Source organism: Sipha flava, unplaced genomic scaffold (genome assembly GCF_003268045.1).
Source record: "Sipha flava isolate LNK unplaced genomic scaffold, YSA_version1 334_pilon_pilon, whole genome shotgun sequence".
In the NCBI taxonomy this organism is placed as follows: domain Eukaryota; kingdom Metazoa; phylum Arthropoda; class Insecta; order Hemiptera; family Aphididae; genus Sipha; species Sipha flava.
In genome coordinates this window covers 171,639-185,680 of record NW_020273025.1, presented here as the reverse complement: position 1 = coordinate 185,680, position 14,042 = coordinate 171,639, and the positions used below count along the sequence as shown (strand labels likewise).

Here is a 14,042-nt window from a genome sequence, read left to right as displayed (position 1 = left end):
AAGTATCAATTATTATTTTTTAACTGACAGTAATATGTATTATTATCAGGGCTTTGCACCTGAATTAACCTGAACCCGTAACACCCCTAAAAACCCTTAAAAATCAAAAACCCAAAACCCATATAACCCGAATGATTTTTTTTTTTAAACACCCGAATTAACCAAAACCCTAATAAAATATTGGTTTTAACCCGAAACACGAATAATTTTTTATTTTACAATCTTTATGTGACATATAATTTTGTATGTATTTTTTGAGGTTATTTTAATTTTGTCATTAGTTGTTTAAGAGTAAAATTATTATTCACAGGAATAATTTCACAAATAATATACAAAATTGTTAATTAATCTAAATGTATCTAAATAAAGACAATATCAATATATCATATTGACAGGTGAACATGAATGGTATGGTATGTTGAATGTTCAAGTATAAACAACTGGGATACTATTTTTAAAATTCTCCCAAGCGGATACGTCGTATTATTATAATTTAATAAGTAATAGGTCTTCACCGAGTCGTTATTTATTGCAATACTGTAAGTCTGAAATAGAATTGATATCTCGCGTACGATTACCTAAATTATTGTACTCGTTATTCGTATTTGTTCAGTGTATAGCATGTAGTACACATGTCTATGGCGTGAATTGTCAATTTTTGTTGTTATAATTTCACCGTAACATTCATAAGTACTAATTATTATTATTTTTATATTACGTTATGTCATAGCTAGTGCGTTTTTAGTGTGTGCACGCACCACAAACCATAAGGGGAAATTTGGTGAAATTTGTGGGGGCTGAGGATTATTTGCTTATTACACCTATGGATACCACTGGGCGCAATTATTTATTTCAATAAGGCAATTTACGAAGTTTGACAATTTGACATTTTTAATCAACAATTTAAACAAAAAAACAATTAGGTTCCTTATCTTAAACATTTTTGGAGTAGATATTCTATACAGAAATTATTGATTAATTAAATTAAACAACCTATACAGGTATTATTACATATTATTAGTATTACATTAATTGCGATCGTTCCAAGTCATGACAAGAAGTTTGTAAAATCTTACGAATTTGATTTAATTTTTATCACAGAATATTTTTTTTTAATTCAGTTATTAAAAATGCATTTTACAATTATATTAATTATTGTATTTTAGTCTCATAACAATTTTTAGGGCTAGAGGGGCTAAAACCTGTACTTTATATTTCTAGGGGGCTTAGTCCCCCCAAGCTCCCCCCCGATTTCAACCTATGCCACCAACACAAATGCAGAATACAAAATAGTTTGTTTTTTGTCAAATGCGATATGCCCGCACTAACTAGGAGTAGAACATAGTGTTTGTATTTTTAATTTTAATAGATATTATAATTTATAAGCTTCATACACATGTAAAATAACCCCCTCTTCCCCGAAAATAAATCGTAGTTAAAGTTCCCAAACTTTTTTTTCTGCGGTGCCTTTTTTTGGACTCAATTTAGCCACGGTGCCCTGCTGTAAATAACATGAAAGACAGGACAAAAAAAAAAAATTTAAAGTTTAAGATATTATTTTAAAAATATTTTACAAATATCAGAGTTAAGTTTTTATTTTTAATTTGAATCAAACAATGAATAATTTAATTCATAATTTTATACTTAATTACGTAAATTAAGTAGCGCACTCAACGTATTAAACACGTGATAGAACACCACATCAACATAAATGTGTACTTGTCACCAACGTAGAGCCACACGTTTCACGAAATAAGGTCGCAAGACGGCAGCAAGAGGGGAAATTAGCTAAAACCTCTTAACATCAAAATTATTCAAAATTTTTTCTTATTGCAAGCATATAATATAATGCAAACATACCTTGAGATAATTTCAAGTCGCTATCTATCATAATTTAGTCTATGTTATGATTATGAATCAGTCAGTCAAGACTTCTTTTTTATATATACAAATGTGTGTGTTATATATATATATATATATTTATACACTTATAATTATGCATGACATTTTATAAATTCATAGAACATTTTTAGATTTGAACTAATTTTTGTTCGACTACTAGAACACACACACATATATTCACTCCCGTGCACGCATGTACTCAATATTTAATACGATATAAATATTTACACCAATTATAATAATATATGCTATTTGGTCGCATCTTGTGGAATTTAAGAAGATTGTATATATTTATATAAAGTACTTATACAGCCATATTATAATACTATAGAACTAAATGGCATGTGTCCACCAAACAACGTGTACGAAACTTATTTAGACAGCAGCTCCTATTGCATTTAGTACACACTATATGCACACGCTTAAATGAAATTACACAAACTAATTATGCAACTTACGTCGTAAATATCAAGTCACGTACACGCATTGAATATACAATAGACCCGCTTTGAGTGGAATCATGTGTAAAAATGCATCGATAAATGCATGCGCGTTTAAAATGTTGCACGAAGTAATGATGTCGGACGAAAAGGATAATTTAAATGCAAACACTCTACAACCGGAACTGGAAATTTCCCATGAGATTTAGATCAAGGTTGATTTAAAAGCTTTCTGGAATTTGGTTGTTTAGAAAGTTGTGAGGGACAATGTGTGATAAATAAAATAGTTCCAATTTTGTTTGTTCTCAATTAGATAGTTTCTCATTACGATGCGTCCTCATAAAACATAACCATTTTGAATGCATAATAAATGCATAATTGAAATACACGTTTTTTTTATTTTTATTTAGCTTTTATAGCCCATTAAGGGCCTTTGCTGCTTCCACTATTTCTTGCCACTTCTCTTTATTTTCACTTTCTGCTAGTTCTGTTTCTGGTGCAATCTCTGCTAGATCTGATTTTACAGTGTCCATCCATCTATGTCTAGGGTGGCCTCTGGGTCTTCTACCATTGATTCTGCCCATCAGAACTTGCTTGCATATGCCATTCTTCCTCCATAAGTGCCCAGCCCATTCGAGTCTCTTGCTTTTGATGAAATACATGTTTATAATATATAATAAATACAATTTAAATAATAAAAAAAATAATCATCATGTAATTGAATGGGTAACGCATAATATTGACATTTAATTTGGTTTCGCTATGGTAAACATTAATCATTTGGTTAAACATGTTTCTAAACTTCACTAAAATAATAATGAATACTTAATAATTCAAAAGTTAAATTAAAATATTAACCTATCTATATATTTATATCGAACGCTGATGGGGATCGCTATTACGTTGAATTAGAACAATACAATTCTTTAATAATTTTTTCTTTATATCTTGTTATATAGTTCAATTACTATACCCTTTTTAATATTTTAGTTAATCTTTACTCTTTGTTGTGTTGAATTATTCAATTTTACCACTCCAATCGGAATACCGATATAAAGCCGAGTCGACCTAAGATATAATTTAAACGCAATTCTACTGTAGACATTTTAAACGAGTTTTATTTATTTACTATCCGAAACTACTGTTTCCGAGTATTTTAATAATTTCTAAAATATATTAAAAGTTAATGTCGGATTCGATTATATGTGATTTGATTTGAAAATAATTAATAAATGTAGGAACTGAATAAAGTTTAATAAAACAAGAAAAATTATAATACATTTATAATTGCATTCAATATAATAAATCAGTGATATTTTAAAGTAAAATGGTTTTATGGTTTAAATTCTAAAGTCCTATATACATTTTAATCATTAAAATGACCAAGATACAGTTATCATTTATTTATTTAACTTAAAAACAATTTAATTGTTGAATTATTATTCATTACGCTGTAAAAATATCCTTACAAATTCAGGATCTATAGGATTCAATAAAAATTAAGTTTTTTGATAAATAGTTTATCAGAATAGTTATTTGTTGGAAAAATACCAAATATAGACGTCACGAAGAATAATTATTGTGATCGATCAAACGATGAACAATACGTTTTCCTATGTAAAGATTTGTATTTTTATACGAAAACGATAAGAGTCGGTATTCAATTGGAATGGATTGCATTATCACATCGAACGCGGCCGTTAGAGGGGTCCCATACTGGATAGTGCGTTCCCAATTCGGTAGACAATCAATAACGGAGAAGAGGTGTCGTAGTGATAAGTGTAATTTTCTTCGGATTCTGGTGCGCACGTGAACAACATAAAATATCGCATGAATAAGAAATGGGAGAAAAATTCAAAAAATATAACTGGGGAGATGTCGTTATGTCCGCAGTGGTATTGATAATAATAAAAATGCATAAAGGGTCCGAGGAGGAGTATCTACCCCGCAGCAGGAAACAACTCGATGTTTTTTATGTGATAAAGTCACGGGTACATAAAATAAACTTCCTATGGGCAAACACACAAACGTCTCATCTGTGAGGAAAGAAAAGTTGAAAGTTCAATTCTGTTAGCCCGGAAATGCGTATAGAGTCTTAAAAATAGAAAAGGGTAATAGAACGAGAGAATGCGGGACGTAAAAATAAAAATAAATACCGCCTTGTTAAAAGAATCGAACACAATAGACCTCAGAAACCGCCTTTTCCCAATGTTGTTGGTATAATAAAATCAAATTTGATCAAATCTTTACTGCATGCACTGTAAATATATATACATACATTTATAAAACGATGGATAGCAAGAAAAAAGATTGATTCTCCGTCGTCCTTATGTCAGTGTACGCCGATGAGCTTTTTTCATTTCGGTTTCGTTTAAAAAAAAGCAGTAGCGTATTTTGGGGGGAGGGTTCAGTAAATACTTTTCTCTTCAAAAATATTTAGTTTATTCATAAAGTCATACAGAAAGTTTCGCTCCCCTACAATAAGTGCCTAAATATTATTATACAATATTTGTTGAACATTGTTATAATTTATAATTATAATAATCAACCTATTATATTATAGTAAAGAAAATATCAATATAATTTTTCATTGGTTTGTGGTGACGATTATATTTCTATAGTTTTATCTGGACTCAATGATATAAAAAAAATCTTTAAAGTGGTAATTTTTTTTTATTTGTAAAAAAACTAAGGATTACTATTTCAATATTTGACTCTATTACTGGAATAAAATATAAAAAGTTGGACTGAATAAGACATTAACTAATTTCAGATCACTAGGTAATTTTATAAATCAATTTATTAAATTTTGCATACATGTATTAATTAATTTTACAGTGTTAAAGTAAGACGTTTTTTTTTTTAATGCCAATTGGTTTAACACTTGATTACTTTCAATACGATAATTTCGATTAATTTATGACCCATTAGGTTTTTTATAGAGAAATTAATTATAAATTAAATACATTTTTTATTTATTATCTTATCTTATTAAAATAAAAAAATAGACCTATTGAACCTATAGTATTGTGTAGATAAGTATTTATTCTTTTTAATGATGAAAATAATCTTTCGTTCTGTGCAATTGATGCAGAATCAGATTAGAGATTTACAGATATAAATTATAATTATATAATTATATAAATTATAATATTAAAATAATTTATCATTGTGTCAACATTATATCATGTACATTTAATAAAGAAAAATGTTCTAAAAAAAATATTTGATGTTGTTTTAACCTCCAAAACACCACCGTAAATACGCCACTGAATGCCGCCATTATTTTAAGTATTATATAGCTTTCACTAAAAACCTCATAAGATCAAATGTAAGTACGTTTTTTCAACTTAAATCACTAACAAAAAAAATATATATATTATTTGAAATCGATCTTAAATACTATTTGAACTATTTTATTTGTATTTATTTACTATAGTGTCAATTATCGAGACGTAAAATTGTCAATTAACGTCAGCACTTTTAGTTAACGATTTTATATCAATTTTACAGTTGATGTTTAACCGAAACCATTATTTTTTTTCTAACTTAATATCTCTACTAAAATCGTACTCTCTCCGTACAACTCTACTATACCTAAAACTAAGTAAGTTTCCCATTAAACTCTTACGTTTCTCTATTTGTATAAAGTGTTAAAAGTCAGAAAACAAATATAGATTACATAATAATAGAAGTCTTTCATCTATAATTAATCAGTGTTCAATACCTAGGGTTGTGCTTAGAATTATGAGGGCTTAGAGACTGGCAGTTAAAGTGAACTCTTACATGTTGTTTTCTATAGTTTATACAGTTTTTAATCAAAATCAATTGATTTAAGTTCAAAGTGTCTAAAATGTGCAAAAAGCAAAACTATTTTTAAATAGTTAATAATACAGTTGAAAAAATAAAAATAAGCAGTAATTAGGACATTTTCAGAGCAAACTGAAATAAAAACTCGATATGGAAAAAAATAAAGTCTTCTATGACAAATCCCATAGGATACGTTATGTCATATAAATTCTGGATGGCATTAAATATTACGAGTATTTGTAGAATTCGTATTTGTATTTTTCACCGCAGTGGTTATAGTAGTAATAAAAGTGCTTTAAAACTAAAATAGGCTTAAAATTATTGTAAATTTATACTTATATAGTAAATTTCGGGTTGTATAAACTAAATTTTAATACTGCAGATTGGTCTAAATATTTAGAAGTATGAGCTTTACAACTATCCATATTTTCAAGAAATATTTTTTTTTTTTTTTATCTCTTTTATTTTCTTATTTTGATTTTGTTAACTAATAGTCATTTTTGTTGTTATCGCATTTCTGATCTTTAAATTGTTGATATACTCCTATAATAATTTAATTTCAACATTTCTTTAATAAAAAAAAAAAAAACTAAATTATTTATGTTTTGTACAATTTATATATATTTATTATACAAAACAAAATGCATATTTCAACAATACGCTATTTTCAATAGTGATAAACAAACACTGAGGTTTATCAAGTGCTCTTCTTCCATTTATGCAATTCGCTAGGCAAATTACTGCGTCGTATTTACAATTAATGAAAATAAACCATTTCGTAAAAAAAAAAAAATACACATTTTGATTATATATTTTTTATGACCATAACTTAATTATTTTTACAGTCATTAATCAAATTAATTACTTATAAGTAGAATGACATGCACATTTGCATTAAATATCGTAAGTATCATGTAATTATTACTTTCCGATTTTTTAATATTATTTTATTAATAAACATGTCAAAAGAAAAAAAAAATGTATTATTATTAAAATATAACCATACTAATATAGCGGTAAGTTTCAACAAAACCTACCAGTGGCGCCGACTTGTATTTTATTTGGTTGGGCAAAGTATAAAAATTTGTTAATACCACCACCCACAAAGTTAAAGCAAAATAATGACAGATTACATGATAGAATGATTATATTGTAAATTTAACCATCATAAAGTGGCTCGCTTCGTTCGCAATTTATCATTCCAATTTCATCTATTAGGTAGGTACTATTAAGCAGTGGCGTATTTGTGGGAGGGGAGTAAGAGGGTTATAACCGACAGCCCGCACTATTAAGTCTATTTTAGAATACGCTTGTATTTATTGTTAAATGTGCCGCTTAAAACAACACATAATAATAATAATAATAATAATAATATAAATTATGATCGAGTAAAATGCCTCATATTTTATCATAAATCAATAATCATACAGACTTAAAATGATAATTATAAATTAGGTATCAATTATTACCTATTTACCTTACTTATTGCTTACTTTTATTTTAGAAAAAAACACTTAATATCAATTTGAAGGGTATATAAATATTAAATACGTTGTAAAAATTAAAGAAATATAAAACAAAAAAAAACAGTTTATTTCATTTTTAAAACAACTGTAATTTAAAAAAATATTTTTCAGAAATGTTTCATGGGGCTATTGGTAATTTAAGTAACTATCTTAAAATGTTTAAAACATGTATTTGCATGCTGTATATTCACATTTAAACACTGAGAACTGAGAGGGGTTTAGCTTCATCATGTATGCAAAATAGATATAAATGTCAATATACGTCTTTACACTTTATATGGTATAAAGACATGCATTGATAGGCGAATTGTTCTATCGCATCATAATATCCAACCATCTACAGATCGACTGCCACTTAATTTGTATATTCCTAAAATTTATTAACTAGAGTGTAATAATTTATCCATCCAACTCACTCCACACCCACCCATACACCAGACACCCACCATCATAGTTAAATAAAGGGGCAAACTGTAAAAGTACGTGTTCGGCGCCACTGAAACCTACTATTTTTTTTTTTTTTCATAAACTTGGATCAATAATATTAGATTAAAAATACTTTTTAGTGAAATACAAACGCGGAACGGGATAATATCGGTTGTCACTGAATCCAGGTGTTGGTCGTATTATTTGTTGAAATTTAAAAGCGGTGATGAAATATCAAATCCAAAAATTAAATGTCAACGGAACTTGAATATATATATATATGCATATTATTCTCAAGTACGCTGTAAATAATTTTCCGTATAGCTATTATAATATGGTTTTTACCGTGTATAGCTACTTTATAATTTAATCATTTTTATTTTTCAAACATAATTAAAAAAAAAAAATTTATTAAATCAAAGTAACATTTTTATTTAGTTTAAAATCGTGTTTTTTTAGGACAAATAAATTAATCATATGTGTTAAAATACTTATAAGTTTTTTTAAAACCAATTTAAAAGTGCATTTCATAGAATTTCAACTAAAATGAACAAATCTAAACTCTTAAAAATAAATAAATAAATGCATAAATAAATTGTGTACTACTCCGTTGTGTAAATATATTGAGAGTATTGTACAAATACTTGTATTTTGTACATAATATATAAACAAAGATAAAAAACGATCGAATCAATAAGTAGTAAAATGTAGAAATAAAAAAATAATAAACGCTCGGTTTGGAATTGAAGTACAAAAAATGATGATTGACTCGCATTTAAGAGTTTCGTATTTATGCCAATAGTTGTATACTCCCGGTTTGTGTAGTTTTAACTCGTGAAAAGTTTAATAATGGACGTCATATAACTGCAAGCAATGTTTGATCATTTTTGACATTCATTCTAATAGGGAATACTGAAAGCCTAGCGATCGTTTTAAATAAAGGACTTGGATATTTCGATTATTAAGTGGTCAATGAATATTTTGCACAGGGGACAGCGTATGTAGACAATATTCCGGCCATATGCTTTTCTAAATATATATTGCTTTTCATATATTGCTTTTCTAAATAATTGCAGTGTATATCGATAGAAATTCCAAAACTGTCGGTTCATCTCCGCGTGAGAGAGGGGGATGTATGGAAGTGCGCGTATACGTCTAAATTTAGTGTATACAAAGGCGCAATGAACCAACGGTGAGAAGCAGTGTGTGGGTGGGGTGCATTTATAGACGGCCGTGAGAAGCGGTGGCGGTGCCAAAGGATTTATGGGGTGAGGTTGGTGTGGGAAGGCGGGGTATTCGCCCTTAAGCTTCTTATTAAACTCGTGACCCCTCTCTTTTCTTCTTCTCAGACGCCTCCCGCAGCGGAGGGGTGGGGGTGGGGGTGGATATGGGTGATGATGGTTGCTGGACACACTCCGGAACACAGTAACTAACCGGGTAGGGCCCGCGAGTGCGCGAAACATGTGGTCCGATTGGCTCGGAGACGTTATTAAATTGTATTATATCTCCGGAATTTTCATTAAACACACCCGTCGGGCTCCGGTTTTTATTTGCGTGCCGTACAATAACGACGGTCGCGGCAAAGCCGTAACAAAGTTTTTGCAGAAAAACGGAAATCCTCTTCCGACTCGGGCGCGCGAACGTACTGCCGCGCCGTTAACGTTACCGCGCGACCAACTTTTCACATTTACCCGTGTCCGAGCCTGGTCGAAAATCGCCATCGCTATTGTTACACGTTTACACCGATGGCCAATGCTACCAGAGCTACGTGACTTTTAATTTAAAATTGTTTTTAGTGTCGCGAAAGTGTATAATATTATTCGTAGCACTCGTGGTATTCGTAAATGTAAGTAGGATTCAAATCGATGACAACGACAACAAAGATAATCAACAGACTAAAGAAAATAATGGGCAAAGATAAATAAAATACACATTTTTATTCCAATCGAACGAACTGTTTTTAGTTGAACTCGACGTCATAACATGCAAATAAATTATGCGTTTTATTAATGTACAGAAATATTTTAATAACATATTATATATAAGTCTTGATTGATTTTTCGTGTTGCATAAGACCGTACGGTAAGTATAATGCGATTGTTTGGGACTAGACTAGACAGATTCGTATAATGTAAAACGGTGTGTATAAGGATGTTTATTGAACACAATTATTATTAAATTTATTGATTTAGTGATTTACCGCTTAAACTAGGCTATAATCTACTAATATATCCATATTATATACAATGTCGGGTCGAGTACACGCAAACGAGAATAATATTGAGTATAATATATTAATACAATTTTTCCGACCACGTTAGAATGATACGCCGCGCGCGATATAGTTTCTATTATGCCGTATAACAGAACCATAAATTATTATCGAAACGGAAACATTTATTATTAAAAAAACTGCAAACATGATTATACTCATTTATTTATTTATTTATTTTTTTTTTTGTTCCGAAAAGGTTCCTACATCACAGAAGCTATAAATTCTGTTACAATTCTCTGTATATCAGTGTGTAATGTGCATCAGTAACGATAATAACTAATAAATCAGTGCACCGTTATTTAATGTAAATCTCGATTGAAATAATATGTGCATAAATAATGGCTAGCGTTGCGTAATAAAAATATTTGTGCAGTAAAATAGTAATTTCAAAAAGGAAAAATTGTATACGTAGTTGCTTGTTTTTACAGTATAACTTACGGGGGTTTTATAAATCTGTAGCAAAAGTCAAAAGTTACTGTGGTATAACTATATAATATTATAGCGTTGTCGTAAATGTTTTGTTTTTGATATTATTGTGTGTATTAACAGTAACAACGTAATGTTTACAGTTTGTGTATAGATTTTTCGAAACGATTTTGAATTAAAAATATGTGGTTGGGGGGAAAAATGGAAATATCAGAACGAAATAAATTAAACAATTATAATATACAAAATGGAAGATGAAATCATAGTGGTGGATGCTCATCCGACTAGAATATTGCCAATTTATTAGACGGTAGCAATCTTTGTCGATGAACACAAATTACGCAACGTGCGTTTAAACATTTAATAAAGACTACTCGTCTGCATTGTTTTATTTTATTCGATGTAAATTAGAGATCTATTGAGATGTAAAACCACATAATTTCTAATGTTTACACAGAATTAATAACGTATATTATTATCAAATAACAATTAATATTATATTATTAATTCACTTAGAGGACAATTTGTTTTATGAAATAACAAGTTTGAGTTGATTTATGGAAATTACAAAAAAATTTAACAAATATTATTCCTAAGGAAAAATAATAAATATTTCAATTCATAAATTAAGATTCAACTCGTTGTTCTTAAGAAACTTAAAAATAATAAATATAAATAAATAAAATTTTTTTTTTCAATTCCAATTTTTGTTTTATATAAATGGTTTGCTTTTAAAATATCTATATTATAAAATCAAATAACATTATTTATCTTAGAATTAAGTTACAATTTAGAAATAAAAATATTAAATGATACATTTAATAAAATATTCAATATTAAATTATTATTACGAACGATAGTACACAAAATCATATTAAAAAAAGTGAAGTTGGAATTTTCACACATAATTTTAAATAACTCTTTCAAAAATGATCATGTATATGTCGTAGGCATATAGTCAAATCAAACTGACTATAGGGTATACAATATACTCGTACTATCATCTACGTCTATCACATCTAACTAGTTATTACCTGTATATATTTATGATTTCAGTTTTAAAACAATAGTAATAATGAACATGAAATTAAAAATATTGTTTCATATACCAACATGTTTTACATATTAATAAATAATACATTGCTTTTTTATGAATAAAATAGCAATAAATAACCGATAGAAAATCTATTTAAATTTTTAAAATAATACAAAATGTTTTTTTATTATTTGCCTGACATGAAATAGGCATTTAATCATATTCCTAGTAATTTAATTAAATGACTAGGCATTTATATTCATTTGATTTGACTATATGCCTAAGAAATATATAAATGTATACATTTTATGTTCTTTTACGAGTATATCATGGTTAATAAATATTTAAAAAAATATTTTAAATATATTATGATTTGAATTGTTTAATTAATTGTTGAAATAATTGTTTTTGAATATTGTATATTTTATATGGTTTTCTATAACGATAATAATACTGAATAATTCATATAAAGTTTTTAGTTGTGTAAATAATGAATAAACCATTGATACAGAAAAATAGTTTTTTCAAATTCAGTTTCAGAACATTAATCCATTTGAATTTATATTTTACTTGTATTTTATTATTATTTATGAACTGTTATAGTTTCCACTGAGAATACTTAAATATTGTATAGTTTTAAAATATTTAAAGGATTTTTATAAAATATTTTATATAAAATAAATTACGTCGTTATTACGTTCATATTTTTACATTAAATGTACTTGGTTTAATTGAAATAAATTACTGTCACTTTAAATATTGAATTTCTAATACTATGATTACACATAATACATTATTATTTATATTATCTTTTACGAGTAAAAAATCAATGGAACATAACAAAAAAAGTGGTTGTTTTCTAAGCCAAGGAAGGAGTTGCCATTTTTTAGCCCTAAATCAATTGCATGATGTTTACAATGGAGCTGTGTAAGGTTTAAAAGAAGCACTGTAAACGAAAAAAAAATCCATTTATTCATTCGTATAACTGTTTGTCGTACTATTGTTGGTGTGTCAATACGCACCCCTTCACAATATTAGAGGATTTTTGTAAAAAAAAAAAAATAAAACCAGCACCACTGTATTTGGAATTTTTCAAGTTTCACTGTGTAAAACATCGTATCAAAAAAGAAAATCCAAGCCGATTGGTCTTTATATTATATATCGGTTTTGATGGTTACTAAACGAATACAACGATTTTTCTTGAATATTAGGTAATTATTTTAACTATAACGAGTATATTACCACCTTTACGAGCTGAAAATTAACAATGTCAATATAGGTCGTAAATAAGTAATTTTCCATTAAATTGTATTCCATAGGTTAAATTAATAAATTATTTTTAAATGAAATTAATATTTAAGAAATTTATGGAGTACCTAACGGGGTTCCGCGTTAAATATATCAATAGAGAACTCGCGTTGAAAATCAAAAGAAACGATAGTAAATTACATTTAATACAATTCTGAGAACAGTTAGGTTTTCTATCTTGTTTAATAATTTATAGTACTATTCATGTCATATATTTCATGTTCATTAATACCTTAAATTATACTTAACTTTGTATTTTTATGTCAATGGTAAAGTTATAAATATAAATTGTGCAAATGAAATGTAATATATAAAATAACACACGAAATTAAATCAATCGCAGTGAGTTTGTGAGAGTATATTTAATACGAGTACATAAAAATAATTTAGCTATTAATTACAAAAAAAGTTATATTCATAAGATCAACCCCAATCGAGATATAATAATATCAAATATATCCTCAAGCATACAAAATAAAAATTATCTGTTCCGTCGTTAGAAATAAGTGCAGTCAATTGTTACGTCATTGAGATTATCCATTTACCTCACAAGTAATATTATCGAATTAAGTTTTTCAAAACTATACGATGTACATAACCACAATAGTACTGCAAAATGATTACCTACTTCTGGCTGTACAAAAATATATTATTTATGTTTTTTTAGAATGTATTAGCTTTATAACAAGTACTTAGTTCTTGAAAGAAACGCATTCTAAAGATTTCCCTCGCCTTTCAAATGCGGTCAAAATCACATTCGAAATGTCTGTTTATTCTGTGTTTATTCTATGCGTGTCTGTGTATGTGCGAGTGTACGCGCGTATAATTCACGTGGGATTAAACGTAAAATAACCATCAAGACTGTTTTAAATTATTTTTTTCGGCTACATGTA

The 14,042-nt window shown here is 28.0% G+C and overlaps 1 protein-coding gene across 1 annotated transcript in view; it reads right to left on the bottom strand.

Annotated features, from left to right (window-relative positions):
- Positions 1-2,755: 2,755 nt before the first annotated feature.
- Positions 2,756-14,042, bottom strand: part of LOC112687189 (zinc finger MYM-type protein 1-like) — a 49,994-nt gene continuing 38,707 nt past the window's right edge. Inside the window, exon 2 of the mRNA XM_025559764.1 lies at positions 2,756-2,987. Within this exon, the coding sequence (XP_025415549.1) occupies positions 2,756-2,987 (232 nt within the window). The remainder of the gene's footprint in view (positions 2,988-14,042) is intronic.